Source organism: Pithys albifrons, chromosome Z, assembly GCF_047495875.1.
Source record: "Pithys albifrons albifrons isolate INPA30051 chromosome Z, PitAlb_v1, whole genome shotgun sequence".
NCBI classification, from domain to species: Eukaryota; Metazoa; Chordata; class Aves; order Passeriformes; family Thamnophilidae; genus Pithys; species Pithys albifrons.
In genome coordinates, this window is record NC_092497.1 from 25,024,633 (window position 1) to 25,043,879 (window position 19,247).

At 38.7% G+C, this 19,247-nt stretch overlaps 2 protein-coding genes across 2 annotated transcripts in view; one reads left to right on the top strand and one right to left on the bottom strand.

Annotated features, from left to right (window-relative positions):
* Window positions 1–657: 657 nt before the first annotated feature.
* On the bottom strand, window positions 658–16,808 carry LOC139685094 (betaine--homocysteine S-methyltransferase 1). The gene is made up of 8 exons (XM_071581675.1): window positions 16,700–16,808; window positions 12,782–12,914; window positions 9,177–9,295; window positions 6,939–7,130; window positions 6,202–6,349; window positions 5,142–5,324; window positions 2,075–2,303; window positions 658–1,598 (listed from the first exon to the last, which is right to left on the bottom strand). The coding sequence occupies exons 1-8, from the start codon at window positions 16,736–16,738 to the stop codon at window positions 1,424–1,426; spliced, it is 1,218 nt and encodes a 405-aa protein (XP_071437776.1). The 5' UTR covers window positions 16,739–16,808; the 3' UTR covers window positions 658–1,423.
* Window positions 16,809–16,940: 132 nt separating this feature from the next.
* DMGDH (dimethylglycine dehydrogenase) overlaps window positions 16,941–19,247 on the top strand; it is a 40,421-nt gene continuing 38,114 nt past the window's right edge. The window contains exons 1-2 of the mRNA XM_071581674.1: window positions 16,941–17,210; window positions 18,879–19,044. Coding sequence (XP_071437775.1) covers window positions 17,110–17,210; window positions 18,879–19,044 — 267 coding nt within the window. The 5' untranslated portion in view covers window positions 16,941–17,109. The remainder of the gene's footprint in view (window positions 17,211–18,878; window positions 19,045–19,247) is intronic.

Consider the following 19,247-nt stretch of genomic DNA (forward strand, 5'->3'; position numbering starts at 1 on the left):
CTGCATTCTATGCCACAGGAAGTACCTAAACTGGTAATGATTGTTCAAAACATTTCTTTACTGATTGTAGCCTGTATTTTAAGCCACTTTATCACACATATGACTCATGCTGCATGCATTTTGGTGTTGATGAAATATCTGGCCTTTCGGTTTTACAGATTTACATTATTCCACTTTCTGCAGAGGTAATGCCCAGAAACATTTAGAAAGGAGTTAATGTAGTGCATATATACTCAAATGGGTGCTTTCCAAATAATCTACATTTTAAAATATCTACTTTCTTGTTTTGTCTGCTTTTGGCTTTCAGGCAAAATTTCCAGCTAGTATTTCAATATGTTATAAACCTGGCGGAGGGAGATGGCTCTTTCTAAAATCTGTATGTCAAAAACAGTCTGAAAAGGATACCTGACATACGGGATTTCCATAAAGGTAGCTGCCTTAATGTAGAATGGATGGGAATTACATGGTAGAGAGAAATCTAAGTTGTGTGGTATTTCACAAAAATAAAATATGGAAACATGTCCTTTATGGGTTCCAAGTGTAGCTGGCATGTTTTACTACTCATATAAACAGGAGTTTTATTTTAGGAAACTTCAGGATTTTTGCTATTTTGAGATAACTGAGTAATTAAAATGAGATTTCCAGAGATCAGCTGCATAATTTGAAAATTAGTTTTTTACTGGAGGCATGTTATTCTGCTTTAGTTCTCATTACTTAAGGTGTGAAGATAATACAATAGTATTCCATCATGTATTTTTAATTTTACTTTCTTTTAATTGCAGAGGAATTTCTTAAGCCTTTAATCACCAGAAGTGAGTCTTCTGTACACTGTACCTTGAGACAAAAGCAGTGAGTTATTTACCTGTCATTTTTCTTTCCTAAAAGTTCTCTGAACCTTTCTTCCTGCATGTAAGAAACTTCTGCAAGATCTCATTCTCCTTGTGTATTGATTGCAATTACAAGATGTACTTTTCAGTTTTGTTTTCTTCTCTTGTAATCAAAAATTATTACCAATAATTGTGTTTCTGAAGTATTGGCAACTTTTGTGTTCTTGAAGTAGTCCTCAACAAATCTTGAGGTCTGAGGAAGCTCTTTCCCTTTTCACAGGTGAGTTGAGCCCATTATTTACTGTCTAGGTATTTCTGTGTCTACCCAATTATTGGCACCTAGCTAACAAAAGCACAATTATTATGAGAATCAAAACATTTTTTTTACTGTGTGTTCTCTAAACTATTTGTTCAGAGAAAGATTTTATTATCAAAGTTTGACATATTTACTCTATAATCACATTCTTTCTGCCTTTTGTCTCTTTCATTACATTTTAACTGATAAATCAACAGGGCACTCATCTTCACAGATTTTCTTGTGAAGCATGAGATGGTCTGTAGACAAATCATTCCAACATTTACAGAACTGCAGTGGATTAGATCTTCTGTTTCTGGAAGAGCTCCCTCAGCTGTTGTTCAGTTGTTGCTTCTTTCTGTTGCATCAGCTCCCTGGCTCCTTTGGTCACTCCCCAGCCATCTGGCTTTGACATGGAAGGACAGTATGGCCTGCCAGAAGCAGGCTTCAGGTTCTCCCAATATTCCTTTCTTGCCCTAAGGAAAGAAAAGGAAATTCAGTGTTTTTTCCCCTGGCACCTCACAATACTGAAGTAAACGTGGCCTAAATGACCATTGCAAAGCATCATCTAACTTGTACAGATTGACATTATATTTACATACAAAGGTATGAATGAAAGAATGAAATGATACATGTTTAAAAAGTATATTTAAAGTATTCTTTTCATCCTTGAAAGGAATACTGTAAGCCACTCATCATTAGAAGGTGATCTACAGTAATCTCTCAGTTTTTCATCTTCACTTTCATTAATGACTTTTACCGGAGCTCCTCTACTGCTCCTTCACCCATTTCCCTGATCCTAGATCAGCTTTAATTCCTTAAAATTATTAACACATAGAAGGTTTATAGTGATATTTATATCTCCATATCAATTAAGACAGTCTGCTGCATGGAGCTATATAAGCCTTTGCAAGAGGTATGTTGGTGTGCTTTCCAGGTCAGATATATGTACCTTGCTCTGACCCAGGGCTTGGTATGCATGCTCAGGTTATCACCCCAGCTACCATGTTTCTCAGAAGCTTCTGGCAAAAATCCTCTTTCAGGAGCCAGCTCCTCAGCTATTGCTCGGATGTGATATGGCTCAAATCCACAGCAACCTCCAATGTAATGAATTCCCAAGTCATAGGCTTTTCTTGCGTATTTTTGAATGTCCCATCTGGTGACAATTCTTGGCTCCAGACCTGCAAAAACAGTCATATCTTAAGTTTCCACCATAGTCCATTTCAACATAGTTTTTGTAAGAAATCCTATTGCTGAAACACTTGCACTCTGTTAGTGAAAGTGGTTGTAGATGTAGATGCACATGTTTGAACTGCCTGACCTAGAATTAATGATGAAACCTTTCAGAAGTCTAGCTTTCTGATTGTGTTGTGCTATGCTGACCATTGCTTGTAAGAGTTTTTGGCCTTGCAAAACAGCATCTTCCGAGACTGATAATACACTTGCCATTCTGCAGAGCCCTCAGCTGAAGTATTGGAGTACTATCAATGTTATGGCTACATTTCTTAATTAACAGGCAGTACCTGGGAAATCTGATTACTACACATTAATCTGTGAAAGGAGAAGGTATCAATCTATCTGCACAAGAATAAATATGCTCATTATTCCTCAGGAATGCTTATTACACTTTTTTCCATGATCAGCTAATGGCAGCAAATTGTTTCAGCTGGGATCTGTAGCTGTATCTTAGCCTATCCCCTAGTTCTAATCCCAGCCATAAGCAGCTTACTGCCTTAAACCACTTCATTCCTTGTGGAAAGTTGTGTGTGTAGGGAAGTTAGGATGCAATCTTTGTTTTGTTGTGGTGAGCTGACGAGATAACAGAGCTGTGAGGAAGGACTTGTGGAAGGAAAGGAATAGAAAGTGAAAAGATCAAGGAAAGGCACACTTTGAAGAGCAGAAGGCTAAGAGCAGCATAACTGGAAAGAAAAGATCAGGAGCTGAGGAAGAAACTTTAAGGAATAAAAATACAGGAATAAAAGAATGAAAATAGTCCCACTCCTTAATGCACATCTGCACGACATGAACCATCATTGTTACCAGGCAAGTCTGTGCACTGCCTGTGTGCTGAACACTTCATTGTGCAAAGAAGCTGTGGGAAGGTAGTAATACTTCAGCAACACAGCAATTCTTCTCCCTGTGTGCTTTCCCAAAAATGCCTAACATGCAAGATGATACAAAGCAGATCTCCTTTAAGTCCAGTGTGCAGTTAAGAAATGGGTTCAGAAATTAAAAAACAGAAGGAAGAAAATTGAATATTCTTAAACAGGTCTCAGAGGGAAAGACTTGCCAAAGGAAAAATAGGCAGTGTAATATCACATGGAAAACTTAGATTAAGCTATCTTAGAAAGCTGTTCAAATAAAAACAAGCTTGTCTACAATGCTACAGACATGACAGAAAGGATCACAAGTACAAATTCATTATTTCCTTGTCTCTCATACATTTTTGCTAATGCAAAATATCTATAAATGATCAACACTAAGAATGTGTCACTCTGAATTCAGTTTATACCTGCATAAGCAACTAAACTCCAGGGGAACAGTGTTGTTCTTACTAAAACGTTGTTCATATTTAACTGGTGACATTTCAGAGAACTTGCTGTAACATAGAAGGGAAAACACAGAAAAATGGAAAAAGTTCTACAGAAAAAAACCCCAGCAAACAAATAATGCTGGCATCTAGATGGTGGAGTTTGCCAATACATCATAGCTAATACTTTCCCAGAAACTGAGATCTTGTTGGCCTTTACAGAGGTTATATACTCTTCAGATATCTAAGTACCTCTTTGTGCATATTGCCTTTCACAAAAAACAGTTAATTGGGTCAGGTTAACAATGATTTACCAAACTGCTTATCTACTGTCAAGTGGTCTGTTGCTGCTTCTGGATATTGAAAACATTCACAGAACAAGTCTTCACCAATTATTCATGAAAGTCCTGAATGCCAAGATCTTATATAGATTGCTTATAACATGCAATCCAAGAGTGAATCTTTCAATTCACTTGATTGCTTACTGCATCTGTTCAATCTTATTTTTACTTGCAATCAGAGGAGTTATATTAAGGAATGAATAGGATAAATGAGTTCCTAATACTTTTAAACATCTCAGAATATTTTCAGAATTCAGACACGTTATTACCGTTTAACAAATGCCTCAGGCTCACACTTTTTTCTCTTTCCTTCATTTATATAAAGAAAGGAATTTAAATAAAAGCAACAAACTTCCTGAAAACCACATCTCTCTCTCCATTTTTTTCTACAAATTCAAGTTGCAAATGTTTTAATTGCATATAGTCTGATCTTGAAAAGAAAGGTGTATGATATCTGCAAATGAAAGAATTTTTCTAATCCACCTTCAAATGTCTAAGCTGATTTAATCCTTATGTTAAGGGATCCTTTGCATCCCAGCTGAAAGTAAGCCCTAAATACACAACGAATGGCTGAATCTTCCTGGTTTTGTTGTTTCTCCTGAGCATACATGTGATGACTTCTTTTCCAAACTGCTAATTTGTTAGCAACATTGAAGTCCCTTTTCTGGTTTCTCACTAATCTCACTAAAATTACACAGTAACACAAAACCAAACTATTTTGAGTATGATAATCACACACCTATATCCAGTTCTGCATATGCATTACACATTAAATCCCTACACAGGGAAACATAGGGCTTGTGAGATAGAAGCCTGAAACAAGCTTCTATAGCACCAGGAAGAAGTTGTTTTTTTAACTGAGTTTAGGTTGTGGCATTTTAATTGTTTTCATTGTAATTTCACTTTCAGTCACATGCTGTGATACTAGTGAAGTATTCACACTATGCAGATGAACTTTAATCCAATATTACACTGTAATCCATGTGGGCAATGCCAGAAGGTAACTGGGACTCATCTTACTGGTATAGGACACCTTGCAGCTTCAGCTTTACTAAAAGATGGGGAAAAAAAACCCCAAACAAGAACATACAATAAAACAAAACCAGAAACAAATAACAACAACAACAACAAAGATACCCTTCTCTTACCAAACGGAAATTCTGGAAGATCAATAAAACCCTGCTTTCCACAATCAGGTGTATGGAAAGCAAGGGGCTGGGACATCAGGTGGGCTTTCAGTTTAGCAGCCTGCAAGCCCTCTTTCATCAGTTTCACAGTTTCCAGGGAAATTTCTGGGTCAAAATGGCAGTTGACTCCAACAATAGAAGCACCTGGAAGGAGGAAAATAACTTCAAGTCACATCTCCACAGGAAATGGGAGGTGAAAGTTATCCAGCAGTCCAAGAGCATTGTAGTCCATCTTTACACCAGTGTTATGAAAATAGGGCAGCTGTATTAGGGACAGGTTTAACTCTCCTGAGGATGATCATTCCATTTACTTCTCAGTTGCACTCCTGTTTACCTTCCTGATGATGAATCACATCTTTCCCCCTTCTAGAGCCACTTTTCTTAACCAGTGCTTAATCAATGAAGTCTGATTATGTACAGCCACACAAACAAATAGTAAGCAGGTTCCTAACACAAGCTCTGCCTTTGGATTTCAACTTGTCCTTGAACGGAAAGGATTAGTTCCAAACAGATATAGTAAACTACTGTACCATCAGTCATCATGCCCCTGATTAATTTCTTCTGCCTTTCCCCTTGCCCTGTAGAAGACAGTATTTCATAGGCAACATACTCATTTTTTCATCTTAATTCTCTCCTCCTGGATTTGAACTATGCTCCATAGATTTCAAAAATACATAGGTGGCTTTGAAATCAAAGGTGGCTTTGGAACCTGCATGTAATTCTAGAATCTGGGGCTGGGTCTGTAATGAAGTTTGAGGAGGTTTATGATTTTGCTGCATTCAGTATCAGCTGTCTGTGGCTATTGCTCCCAACCATTCCATCCTTGTTATCAAGAATTTCATAGCTGTATTTTCATGTTTTTAGAGGACTGCTTTAGTAAAGTACGCATAAAACTTGAGTAAAAACTTTTATCAGATATAATGGGGAAAATAACTACTTCAGATATCCATCATTTATCTAAATAATTAAGGAATTTACTTTGTTCCATGCTTTTAAAGGACATATTAAAACAGATTCTCACCAGCCTTTACCAGCTGGACAGCACATTGTCCAGGGGGCACTCCATGCATGTCTCCTTCTGGACCAATGCACATCGTAGCTGCAACTGGCTTTCCAGATTCTTTTAGAACTTCAACTGCCCAGACAGCCTCTTCGACATGTTCAAAATACTGAAAGAAATTAAAACTGGATTATTTTTGTTTCTTGGCAATGAAGCACAAACACATTAATCCAGACCCCAAATTCACCAGCGATACTATGACTTGATTATGTTCTGATTTATAGTAACATAACTCAATTGAGTTCACTGACCACATAGTTAAAAAAGAAGTTTTAGAAGTCAGTGAGTAAAAACAAGTTTAAAATAATGATAATTTTGTTTCAGAATAAGAATGCCCATACAAGAGGTTAATCAGGAACTAATCCAAGAAATATTTTAGCTAGAAAAGTCATCTTAGGTTGCTTACCGGGATGGGAAGAAATGGGAACTAGTTAAGATCCTGTTAATATATCCTCTTTGTACTAGTATAGAATTGTACTTGACTGAGGTAGAAATTAATGTTTCAAGGTCCTATTCTAGGATGCCTGCACCTGGTGCTGTGCATTTAGAAAAAAATATCTGATACTACTGGGATAAAAGCTAAGCAGAAAATTTTAAAGGAGGAATCAATATATGGTTGTACTCCCTGAAGTAGATTAGACATCTTAAAAGTTAACATTGTGCCAGTTGAAGGCAAGTGCTTGTTTTTAAAGATTTACCTCAGCAATTAGGAAGTCCACATTCTTCTTCATAAAGACGTCTAGCTGTTTTCGAAAGATTGCTTTAACTTCTGTTTTATCTTTGCAGCTTAAGTATGATGGTGTTTGACTGACTCCTCCAGCCACCAAAGCATCACCTTCATTAGCAACTTCTCTTGCAATGTCACAAGCAGCTTCATTCACTTTCTGGCACTGTGTGAATATAGATCATGTCAGTTTTACCAGGCCAGAGATATGCATATAATTTCTGAGCACAAAAAGGACAAAATGAGTCAAAAGCCATAATGCCTTTTTATAATTTAAATGGAATTTTAAATAATACTGATTAGGAAGATCAGATTCTTTCAAAAAATAGCAAATATTACAAAAAAAATTTCTTGCCCCCTCTAAATTATTATACTATCAAATACTAAAAAACCCCACATTACTTTTAATACATTTTACACAAAAAATCTATAAAAAGCAATTATTTGGTTTGAAGAGGAATTTTCTTTACCTCTTAAAAAATGAGTTTGTTACATTTTAGGGGGTGCTTTTATTCTGACATTTGTGGATGGAAAACAAAATATATGGTACTTTCAACTGATTTTTTAAAAACTGTATTTTAGTCTTTTGATAATTTAAAGAAATCAGATATAATATTCATACAGAGTTATTTGAGACATTTTAGAAAAAAGATATTATTAATTATCTTATGTTAAAATTACTAATTTAAGAATAGTAAAGGGAAACTTATCAGTATTTGTGATTAATTAATCACCTACACCAAAAGACAGATTCCCTCTATATCTAAATCAGGATGACCAGAACATCTTTTGAAAAAGAGGCTAAGCTGGGGAAAAAAATTTGGAGAAAAGAATCATTGTTTGTGGTAGATAAGAAGTACTGATTATAGTAGGTTTCTTTGCTGTCCGTGGACTACTTAGGATCTACATAGTTTTCTGTCAGCCAAAGTTTTCCATGGCTACCTCAAAAGACCTAGCTGATTTTTAAGGCTATTGATGATAGATTGCCTTCCCTGACCTGAAGTACATGTCTGGGAGCTCTGGGAGGTGGAAACATAAGACAGTTAAATCCTGGAGGAACCTGCTTCCAGAACTGGCAGGAAATCAATTTTAAAAGGTTTACATTCCCAATACAAGGTGTTCTCCAGCCCTTAGAATTTTTCATGGTGCAAGGATTGCAGCATGGCTTGCTCCAGAAGTAGTGTTTCTGAGACTACCACTTCAGACATTTCAATGTTGCATCTATTGAATATAAAGGTACAGTATTTCAGATAAATTTGGTCATATGGCATTTTGGGTTAACCTCAATTAAGCCTTAAGTGGTTTCCTAGTGCTCAGATTGTTCTGACTAGGGATGCAAAGATATTCTTTTGTTCCTGAGTTCTGGAGAATTTTCTCTATTTTGTAGAAGGTAAAATACGCAATAGGACCATTAGGAAAGGATCAGAGAAACCACTCGAGGGCAAATCTTCTGGTCTCAGAGGAACTATCCAGAAATGCTTTTTCCAGAAGTCCCACTGGACCTTGGGCCTGCATCTAGTGAACACACCAGGCATCCTACAACCCCTTAGTGCAAAGGAGTAAGAAAATACCAGTGTGGTACTTCTGCTGATGTAACATACTACCATTACATGGAACAAGGGGAATACTGACCATAGTGTATAACTTGGATTCTTTTAGTGGTTACTTTATTGAAAATGCAGTTCTAAAAAACATTTTATTCTCATTAGCCACTCAAAATTCACTAAGATTATTCACCAGTTTTGCAGCTAGTTAATTTCTCTGGGTGTTAAAACATTTCTTTTTCCCCCCATTACTTTTGTTTCTTGTACATTTAGTCCTCCCTATAGTATTTGTAACAAAACTCCAGTAAACCAACCTCCTCAGATGGGAAAAGATACAATATGGGCTTTCTCTTTCCTCACTTCATCCTTGCTCCATTTTGTTTAGGGTTTTGTTTGTTTGGTTTGGGGTTTGTTTTTGGTTGGTTTGTCTTGGGGTTGTTGTTTGGCTGTGTTTTTGTTATTGTGTTTGTTTATTGTGGGGTGTTTTTGTACATAAACCTTGTCTTCCTTGCTATTCGAAACACTTAAATAGCATCATCTCATTCTCTGGTCCTCAAATATAGCCAAAACGTTTATGACAAACTGTGAAAGTACTTGATAATCTCTCTACCAAGCCTTTTGAAATAAATCAATTTATTTCATAGCTCTGTAAAACCTGTTTTACTCACACTTATTTTCTCAGCTACATAATTGCCCCTGTTCTCTAGTTTGTCCTCACTGGCATAAAAGGTGAATGTCTGCAGAACATTGGATCCAGCTCTGAGGAACTCCCGGTGAAGCTGACGAACTGCAAATCAAGAGACAAAGAAGAAATGTCTGGTGCAGTTATTACTGTGCCATCCTAAAAATCAAATGTTTACTGATGTAATGGTACTGTAAAATAAATAATACTGTGTTTACTAGAAAAGCCATTATGAGAGCACAGAAGCAGAAATTCTGCACAAACTGGGCAACTTTCTTCTCACTCCCAGAACATTGGGTACCAAAAAAAAAACCAAAAACCTAAGGAGAAAATTTTCTAAGAATGGCTGAAGATTTCCATTTAATCAGGAGATTCAGCTTTGCCTGCCGCCTTGCCCATCTTCTACACTTTGTGCAGGCCTTCAGACCGCCCAGTTATAGAGCTGCACAGTGATTTAGGAAGAGAAAGCAGACATCTGACAGAAGAACATGAAAGCATAACAATGAATACCAGACAAAAAGAGCATCAAATGAAAAAGCTGCATTCTCCTAATTTCTAGGCTACGAAGACAGTATCAGGGCAACAACTTAAGGGAACAAGATTATATTTATATAGAAGAATATATTTTGTATTTTTGAGTTTTCTCCCCCAACAAAACTCTAAAATAGTCTAGTCAGGCAAAACTAAAGCTGTGCTTTGCTAAATATACCCTTAATTAAAAGATGCTTCTTTGCTCCAGGAAAGTGACTCTCAATGTAGAGTTAATTCTTCTCATATGTCTGAAGATGATGATTTTACAACAGACACAACACCTCCTTTACAGGAAAGGTTGCCATTACTTGTAACAGACAAATTTCCTACATTAGGACTTTGGGAGCAGGCTCTGCTATGACAATTTGTGCCTTCCTGCCTGCAAGCAGGACACTGCAACCACCACAGCAGGAGCAAAACTGGAACATGTGTTTTATATGTATATCCACAGAATAATAATTATAATAATTTCTAGAATACCATCGATGTCTTAAAACAGAATTAAATGCTTGACATTTCAAAAAGTCCCTGAGATGAGCTCAGTTGCTAGCAATGCCAAGACTGTGGGCTCAATCTCTATGGGAGCCATTCACTTAAGAGTTGTACTTGATCTCTGTGGGTCCCTTTCAAGTCAGTATATATTGTGATTCTGAGAAAAGTCCCTGGAATCTGCCTAACAGCTGGGATCAAATGTCATTCTTACACTTTTACACAGAGGCAAATGTTCATAATGTAGGGAGTAGCCTTTTTCCTACATCATTACAATAGGCTACTGATCCCTAATATAAGCACTGTCTCTGCATGTTTCTAGTGTTCTGTAATTTCTCTTTCTATTCTCCCCAGTGAGAAATTATTGATGAAATCTAGTCAGGAAAAGGGAAGCAGAAAAAGCAATCTACAAATATTTTCACAAATGCTCAATGATATTTAATAGTAGACCAGATTTTTTTACCCCTGTGGTTAGTGGTATTTTTGTATGTTTTTTGCATTCCTAGAAGAATGCCTGGGATTTGTGTGAATGAGGATAGTGACATAAGCACGCAAATGAAACACAATCTAACACATGTGATCAAGGAACTTCATACACCAAAATATCAGGTAAGTGAACAGGAGACTCTTGAATAGATCTACATTTTGAGGGAAAAAATAGCATTGTAAGTATCAGCCTGCATCTTATTTAACCCCAAGCAAATTGTTTTTACATATAGAATACACTGCTGTTGTTATCAAACCCACAGCACTATGTGCTATCAAAACCCCAGACCACTCTGTAGTTTACTTGTGTGACTTTTAGAATGTGTTTTCCTCCAACAATTTAGAAATGGGGATAACAGCCACATATGAGACTAAACCATTGTTAATAATTTGATGCATTTTAGGAGTCAGGTGTATAATACTGAGTTTTCATTTAAGTCCACCATGAGTTGGACATGCCATAAAAGACACAGACATAAGCTAACAAGAGATAGTGGCAATAAGCACTACAGAGCACTACCTGATCTGTCTCAGAAGAAATATTTAAATCTCATTTCTAAACCTGTCATTTTGGCAAAACTCCTCTCTTGTAATACAGATAATAGCCTTTTTTTTTTTAATTCCTTGCTGTGTTCTCAGAACTTCCCACCTTTTCCTTCTTTCCTTATAAAGACAAGAAGCTCTGGTAGTTTTGCGGTTTTTACATCCATTGGCTCAGCCAGTTGCTCCTTGTATTCTTTACACCTGTTTTCAAAGTAACATGACCCTTGAGCATGCAGAAGCAAAAGAGCAAGAATGGAAGGGAGGCAGTCCCACTGCATAAAAAGAAATGAACACTTTTCCACTGAAGGGTGTATTTATAAATAGCTTGTAAGGGACAAGTGGAGAGGATGAAGGGCTTTTGAGGTGCAAAAAACAAGCAAAGGGGAAATAAAGAGCATGGGATAAGTGCTATGGGTTGTAAGTTGAAATGTGCACGGGCAAAGAGGTGGAGACAGAGAGAGATCATGGAATGTCTCTTTGGGAGATGTCAGCAAATTAGGTCATCAATCCTTAAAACTTTGCTGGAGCTCTGCACTATCTAAAGCTGTCCATAACCTTAAATTAGGCATTCTGCACATAAGTGACACTTGAAAGCTGAAAAGGATTAGGCTGAATTAATAGATAAGGTGTATAAAGCAAAGTAACAGAGAGAGCTAAGATACCTGTCCTTTCCCTTCTCTTCTTCACATGTAAAGAAGAAAAAGACTCATTTGGGAGGGCAAACACAGAATAAAGAAATTTTTTTCCCCCAGGATATTCTGAATTGGATTTTGGGATTAAGTGCACATCATATTAATAGGGCAATTGCTTTCTTGTAATGAAGCATACATAAATAGATAATAATATCTGCTTCTGCAATATTTATGCTACACACTATAATCCTTATGCTAGAAGTCATGGAATGGTTGTTCATTTTTTTTCTCCATTCACTTCAAGAGTGTTACTCCATTACATGTTTATTGCAATTTTTAGGTTCTTATGAGGTCTATCATTTCCCATTTTATAGTGGTGCCAGAAACATTAAATAGTTCAGTTCAATGTTTATTAAAAACTGCTATTTCTCTGACGGTATTAATAAACAAATTATTTAGTTTATAAATTCATAAGAGTCCTACAATCACTAAAACAAAACAGAATTCTTTTCCATAAGATGTTTTAAATCATAACCTTTTAATGATCAGCTCAAGGCCAGATTGGACAAATCTACGACTGAGAAATCACTGAATGTTATTAAACATGAATGTAACCCTGTCTGCATCAAAAAGTCCCCGAGATACAAATTATTGGAGACTGGGAGAGCATTCTGCAAAAGTATCACTAGATGTTTGCACTATTCATATTCTTACCCAGTCAACTGCTTTTGGCTCATGTTAGAGCAAGTAAAAGGGGTAAGATGGGTGGTTCTTAGGCTGTTCTTAACGTAATTCTACACTGTCTGGTAACACTTCTATTTAAAAACCTACTACAAATTCCTATATAGTTATTATTGAGTCAACCATGTTTACATTCGCTACAGGAATACCACTTGCCAGTAAAACTGACCTGCTTCTGGGTGTTCCACAGTTGCTTCAGGAGTCCAAGGCCCAGCTTTTACATAACCCCTCTTTTCAAGAGCAAAGACAAATCCTCCATCTCCAATCACAATTTCTCCACCATCCAAGCGCTCTAAAATACCCTGAAGAAAGCAGGAGAAAAGGTTAACAATTACAGTGCTTCAGTTTTATGGCCTTCCTTTGACTTTGTTGCCACTTTCTATATTTGCAAAGCGGAGACAAGTATCTCTGGGCTAACAGAAATACTTCTGCTGTAATAATAAAAAGTAATAAATTTCCTTTTGAAATTCTCTTTAAAGAATGGTAGATGCACCCTTTGCAGCACAAGGCAATTTATTATATAAGACTTTTCATTAGTCAGTTGTATTGTATTTCAGAGATATAGTCCCCAGAATCGGAAGTCAATGGTCCAATTCCATTCCCATGAAAGTAAAACACTGTTTAAAAGTCTCCTGTAAAATATATGCCAAACTTCTTAAAATGAAACACTTTTATCACTGATCTCTTTATTAGCTCCTTTGCTTTTTAGCTATGAATACCACCTTAGTAGAACTTTATCAAGTGTATCCTGTGACATCAGATGGCACAACAGACATCACAGAAAAGTAAGCACGTAACATTTTTCTACTAAACAAGACACATCTCAAAAAGTTGGCCTGCAGTTTCTGACAGTCGTTACAGGCCTGGGTTTGCTTACCTAGATTTATAAAATGAAAGAAAAGCCTGCTTGTTTTGCATAGCACTGAAATGTTTTAAGATGCCAAATTAGAAACTTTACAGGACCATATGATTAGCCCTGCTTCTGACTTCAACTCCATGCTAATGCAAGGAAAGGGGCAATTATAATTTTTTGTAAAATTGAAAAACATGAATATATATTAATCACATCTGAAATATATTACTTTTTCATTCCTTTCATAGCTTCATTGGCATATCCAGAATTTCTAAAAAGTACATTGCTCTTAGAATAAGATTGATGTCTGCTATTGGATTGCAACTATAATTCTATTTATTTTAAAAAGTGGACAAATGAATACTGCACATACAAGGTAGCGAGTACAGGAAAGGAATTTATCAAAAATAAGACGGATATTTCTCTCCATAGTGTAGTTGATGACACACTTGTATTTCAACAAAAGAAACTTGTGGGAGTAGGAAAAAGAAAAGCCTCATGGGCAGAGTTCAGCATGATTTTCATGTTGAGTGGAAAGTTTATTTCAACAGTTAGCATTCAACTTTTAGTGTATTATCTTTTTTGGTAATTTTTCCTTCTTTGATAAAATTACCTCACATCATACATCCTTCAAAGACAAACGATTATGGCATCTCAGCCCTGCCCTTCAGGCAAGATAAGAATATGACTTTCCAGCAAGAAGGAGCATTGTGCCAACTGTGTCAGTATCAAGTGCAGCAGTGTAAGGCTCCTTGGAGGTTGTCAAGCTTGTCTGAAAGGGTTACCATTTTTGGCTCAGGCATTGACATTGCAGAAAGATGGCAGAACTTCTCTGTACAGTGCTGTGTGCAGAGATTGGCCAAATGTTGACTTGCAAACCTCTGCATCAGATTCCGTTTTACACTGAACTTGCCAAAATATTGACCTGATTAACTTATAATCTTGAATGAAGTGTCCACGTTTTTATCGTTATTTCAGCACAACCAGGGCGAGACAATTGTAGTGTGTCAGAAGGCTTTGTAAAGATTGTGTTTGCAATAAAGAGACTTGCAGTTGTAACAGAAAGCCTCAAATGAGATTAGTGAAAGGCACACAAATGATCCCTGGTTGAGTCCCTGCTTTCTCTGCCTGCCAAAGTGTGTTTTCTAGATGGAGCTTGCTTCAGAAATTTAATATTCAGACAACAGATGTGCAGAGAAATAAACCCCTTTAACATACAAACAGCCACAGTTGTTGCTTGCCAATTAAATGTTAAGCAATAGATATGTGTTGGTATATACAGCTATTATATTTATTATTATATTATATATGTAATTAAATTAACTACAACAGATTTTTTCTTTTAACAAATCACTCCTAGGATATAACAGCAGTTTTCCTTCACAGTTGTAGTTTTTTTTAAAATTGCATTTTAAAATAATCTTCATTTTGACACACAGAAGCAACATAAGCCATGCCTGAATAGACCATTGCATCTTAATATATTGTGATACATTAAACCTAGCATCAGGGCATCTAATGGCAGCAGAGATAAGTACAAGACACAAAATACTTAATAAAAAGCTTTCTTTGTCAGTTCTTATTGAATTAAAATGGAAATAACTTTTTTGCAAACTTTGTTATAGGTCTGATATCTTCTCTACACAGCGTTTTTATTTTACGTACTGTGTAAAATACCACTGGTTGAACAAGCATATAGCTAGCTGAATTTCAGCATCAACATTGTTTTGCTCTGCTCCAGAGACCTACGGCTGCGTGCTCGTGTCTGATACAGATCAAAACTGCACTGACAGGAGATCTGGTAGTACACAAATCTGATATTAACTTACAAGAAACAGAATGTGTAAAAAAAACAAACCAAAGCTTTTTTGACCCATCTTTTCAGTTTTACTTTTGCTCCTATGAATGGAGTTGCACCACGTGGTCCATCTGTTCATGAAAAGAGTAAGTGCAAATGTCTTTGTGAAGATATCCCTTCAACCACCTTTAGGAATATAACTAAAATGTGTAAGAGAAGCCCCTGCTTGGTTTGTTCATAGCCTACCACTTCCTCAGTAGAGAGAAAGAGAATCTCAAAACATCTTAGTGAGTCCTCAAGCAAAGTACATTGCCTTGCGGGGGGAATTTAATACACTTTGCTTCTGCTAGATGTTGAAGTTAGGTGGTATGTGTATATGCCAAAATATAAAAAGCAGAACTAATACACCCCAACCTTTTTCCTTTATAACTGAAATACCTGAAACACCAAGAGCTCATAGACTTCTTACCATATCTCTCTGCTCACTTGCTCTAGACTTACATGCTATACACAAAAATAAGTAAAACTTGTTCTGCGTAAGATATGCCATATAAATGGCAAGAGTGTCCTTCCAAATAAAAGATGGATCTGTGAATCTGCTGACCTTCCCAAGCAGCAGTGCAGGATAGCAGTACTAGTATATGTCAGAAAGTTTGATTTAGAAGCTCACAGCTTTGCCTTAATGACCTGAATGGCTGATGCCTGGATAACTTTTTATACTGGCTTATTTCCTCAGCTAATGAGGAAGCAAAGGGCATAGATATGGGAGTCTGGGTTGATATTACAAACACTGTTAATATCCAGTCATATTAATCAAGCAGTGCAATTTGAGGCTTTTAAATAGAGCAGGCAGGATGCTGGAGACAGAATCCAATCCAGTGATAGTTTATCTTTAAAATATTTACAATTCTATTTTGCAGTATGTTGTAAGCCTTGCTTAAATGTCCTATCAAATAATATTAAGTAAAATGTTTTTTGAACTCGGGTGGCTCCAGTCTATGTGTTCAAAGAAACAGAAATTCCGTGAGCTGTTAGAGTTAAGTTCAATCTAATCTATCTCATAACGGTGTCCAAATGTATTTAACGGCTCAAGGCTCAACAGGTACAACTATTATTATGGCTTTATTTTAGGTTTTCACACGATCACCTTACCTGCAGAGGTACCGACTACCTTACTGGGGGATTAACAGGCGCGGGGCGCGGGTCATGCCACTGTAGAGCAGCCACCCCGCAGAGCCTGCGGGCAGGACGCCGCGGAAGCAGAGGGGCGGTGGGGAGCTCCGCCCTGAGCCGCCGCCAGGCTCACGGCGCGGAGCTGCCCTCCCGCACTTCCCGGTCCCGCCGGGGCAGCGCCCGCACCGCAGCGGAGGCACTGCTTCCGCGGCCACGGGGAGTAGCGCCCGGGGCTGGACTGGGTGGGGAGGCGGGAGAATTACCCTTTTGCCCTGTTTCGCGGTTTTCCTGATCGGCAGCATCTTTCTCGTCCAGCGACGCCGGCTGCCCACTCTCCCCAGACGACTCGGCGCGAAGCTAAGCACGGCGTACGCTCCCGCCGGTTTTATAGCCCACGGAGGAGGCGGGACGCTGCGGGCAGACACCGCTCGAGCGGTCCGGCCCCTGACCCCGCGGGTCCGGCACGGGCGGGGCTGCCCCGAGCCCTCCTGCCGCCGCCCCCGCCTGGCCCGAGGTCGGGAGGCACCCGGTGGCCCCCCAGGCTGCCCTCTCGGCAAAGGGGTAGTCCGGCGCCCTCCTCCGGAAGGGCCGGGCTCGGCGGGGCGGGGGCGGAACGGGACACCGCGGCGAGCGGTGCGGGGCCAGCGTTCTGCATCCCTGCAGCGTGTGCGGGATGAGTGCGGTGCTGCGGGGAGCCCTGCGGCGGCTCCGGCCCCCGCGCTGGCCCGGCCCTCTCGGCGCGGCTGCCCTGCGGCCCCCCGGTGCCCAGGGGCGGTGAGTGCGGGCGCGCCGGGCGGGGGGCGAGTACGGAGGGGCCCGGCGCGGTCGCGGCGCCTCCGCGATGCCGCTGTCGGGGATGCGCGGTAAAGGCAGGGAGAGGGGCCGGGGTCCTGCCGCCGGGTTGCCGCTAGCAGCCAGCTGCCGGACGGGTCACCTGAGGGCAGGAGGTGCGTCTCCCAGCGCCTCGCTTTACTGCGTCAAAGCCAGAACCAACCGGGGCGCTGCTGACTTGGTGTAGGGAGATCCCTTCTGTTGTCTTCTGGGCCATACCGATGAGAAAGTAATGATCAGTTTTATGTGGGTGAATCGTGTAGTTCACTGGGAAGGTGCATCCCGTGTTCTTGCCGGGCTCCTGGGTGAAGGTTTGAAAAAAGCTGAAAGTCAGGTGAGGAAATCTCAAATCCAAGCATAAAAGAAACATGAGGAAAGCCTTTTTGCTTGACCTTGATTAACATGTGCCTCAACATTCATTAGAGGAGCTGGTGTAAGTGTCTCACATCTGGCAGTTAAACAGCTTACAGTTAACTTGCAAAAATTAATATGTAATCACAAAAAAGAACATGTGCGAGTGTGTGGTGCAGCAAATACAGAAAAGTTGTGGTGTCCTGTGCTCTCATTTATTCATTACCACCTAGTGAATAAGCATGGTGCATTTAAAATGTCATAAGATCTCCGTTCATAATACATAAAACTAGTAACTTTGATTTCTGAGTGGAGGACAGGTGGAAGACTAGTTATACATTAGAAAGTCTGTTCCCAGAGAAGGTGCAAATGTGCAAGGAAAGGAGAAAGAAAATTGAGTATTGATTAACTGTCCTGAAGGGAAAGATACTGTGGTTTCACAGTAGTCTGTACTGCTACTATATTAAATATGTCCTACCTTGTTCACACACACACACACACACACACAAAGACTTTTTAAAAAATTGTGATGAATTTCCACATGTAGCTTACTGCTTGACTGCCTGTGGATGAGGCAGTAGAGAGAAGGATCAGATGACTTGGAGAAGAATGGGACTACCTATGGTAGCTGTTCTTGTTTATGCTGCCCTAAAGTAGTTGTGAAAATACAATGTTGGGGGTAGCAGGTGTGAGCCATTGACAAAAACTTGTTTCTATAATGTTTTGCCTTTAGAAAAGTAGAACATTTTAAAATAGAACATGAAATTAAGAACTAAGCTTCCTTGTTCATGAACACGTACACTGTTGTAGTCTACTGACATTGGCTTTAGAAATTTATTAAGGAGTCTTACTAGGTAGACATTTTTTAAAGACTTTATGTTGCACATACTATAGTGTTTTTGAAAAGTCAGGTTTTGACACTGTCATTTTGGGGGTCTGTTTGTTATTGAGAAGTAGGATCTACATACAAAGCTATACTGGGTAATAACATAAGTTGTAAAGTTACAAGTAGAAGCGAGCTTGCTTTGTTTTGTTTTTTTTTCTTTTTTTGTATTACTACTATTTACATATATGACCTTCTAAGAGCATCTACTTTGAAAGAAGATAGAAATGGTTAGGTTAGGTTTTAAGTTAGGTATGTAAACTCCCAAGCAGACACTAAGTTTTATTATCATTGAAGCAGTAACAAAAGAGATGAAAAATTGTCTCTTCCTTCCTTCCTTCCTTCCTTCCTTCCTTCCTTGTCTTCCTTTTTTTCAGGCCAAAAACCTCACCTGCTTCCTTGGGGAAAGACAGAGCAGACACAGTGATCATTGGAGGTGGTTGTGTTGGTGTGAGTGTGGCCTATCACTTGGCTAAAGCTGGTTTGAAGGATGTTGTTCTACTGGAAAAATCTGAGCTCACTGCAGGATCTACCTGGCATGCAGTAAGAAATGTTTCGTTGATCTCTCAAATCAACAGCAGTTTGTGTATATAACAGTATGGAAGTTTCATTACCTTTTTATTCTCCAGCCTTCTTGCCTGCCACTGCTGACATTACATAAAGTCCTGGAGGACCAAATGTAACAACTGTTCACTGTGGGGTTTTTTTAAGCCTGAAGGTTTGTCTGCATTCTAAGGAAAAGAATT